General features: G+C 72.8%; 1 protein-coding gene across 1 annotated transcript; it reads right to left on the reverse strand.

The window, feature by feature from the left end:
• Positions 1 to 218: 218 nt before the first annotated feature.
• AURANDRAFT_68907 (hypothetical protein) lies at positions 219 to 626 on the reverse strand (the record flags this gene model as incomplete). The annotated part of the gene is made up of 1 exon (XM_009044641.1): positions 219 to 626. A coding segment is annotated over one exon (408 nt), but the record flags the coding sequence as incomplete, so codon positions are not given.
• Between the last annotated feature and the right edge of the window lie 368 nt (positions 627 to 994).

Consider the following 994-nt stretch of genomic DNA (forward strand, 5'->3'; position numbering starts at 1 on the left):
TGAGGATCCCCGGGCGCGGGCGTCGCGGCCTTCGCCTTGTCGCCCGCCTTCTCGTCTTTCTCCTCGTCGTCGACCTTTGCCTTCTCGCCGGCCTTTGCCTCGTTCTCTTTGTCGTCGTCCTTTGCATTCTCGCCGGCCTTCGCCTCGTTCTCTTTGTCGTCGTCCTTTGCCTTCTCCTCTTTGTCGTCGACCTTAGCCTTCTCCTCTTTGTCCTCGACCTTCTCCTCCTTGTCGCCGTCCTTCGCCTTCGCGTCGTCGCCGTCCTTAGCCTCCTCCTTCGTCGCGCCGTCGCCGCCGTCGTCGTCGCCCGGCGCGGGCACGGACTCCCAGGCGTCGTCGTCGTCCGCGTCGGGCTCGTCGTCGTCCTTGGCCGGCGTCAGCAGCGCCGCGGACCCGAGCGCGACGACGTCCGTCGAGACGCCGTCGGCGCCGCCGGGCGTCGACGGCGACCAGGGTGGCCGGGAGCCCCAGGCCGCCGCGAGCGCCGCGCTCCACGTGCCCGCGTCGATGCCCGGCGGCGGCGGCAGGAGCGCGACGCCGCTCTGCGGCGACGCGAGCGCGGGCGTGAGCGGCGGCGCGAGGAGCGCGGCCGGAAGCGCGGCGTCGGCCGCCGCGGCCGACGGCATCGCGCCGCGCGGCGGCGGGCCGCGGCCGATGGCGCCCACGGGCGGCGGTCCGCGGGGCGGGCCGCCCTTGCCCGGGATGGCGCCTCGCGGCGGCGGGCCCGGCGGAGGGCGCCCTGGGGGTTGGCCTGGCGGGGCCCGCGGCGGGCCTCGGGCGGGCATAGATCCAATCGGTGGCGGGGTCCGCGGCGGGCCGCGTCCGGGTATGGCGCCGGGGGGCGGGCGGCCGGGCCTACGTGCGTCGAGTTGCCGTCAGATCAGAGTCGAAAAAAGTCGCTAAAAATTGCCACAAAACTTCAATGTCCACCTTGGCAGGGCCCGGGCAATCCATCTTCTCATCGAGCTCTCGACAAAGAGATCATGTCGAAAGC

Source organism: Aureococcus anophagefferens (genome assembly GCF_000186865.1).
Source record: "Aureococcus anophagefferens unplaced genomic scaffold AURANscaffold_576, whole genome shotgun sequence".
In the NCBI taxonomy this organism is placed as follows: Eukaryota; class Pelagophyceae; order Pelagomonadales; family Pelagomonadaceae; genus Aureococcus; species Aureococcus anophagefferens.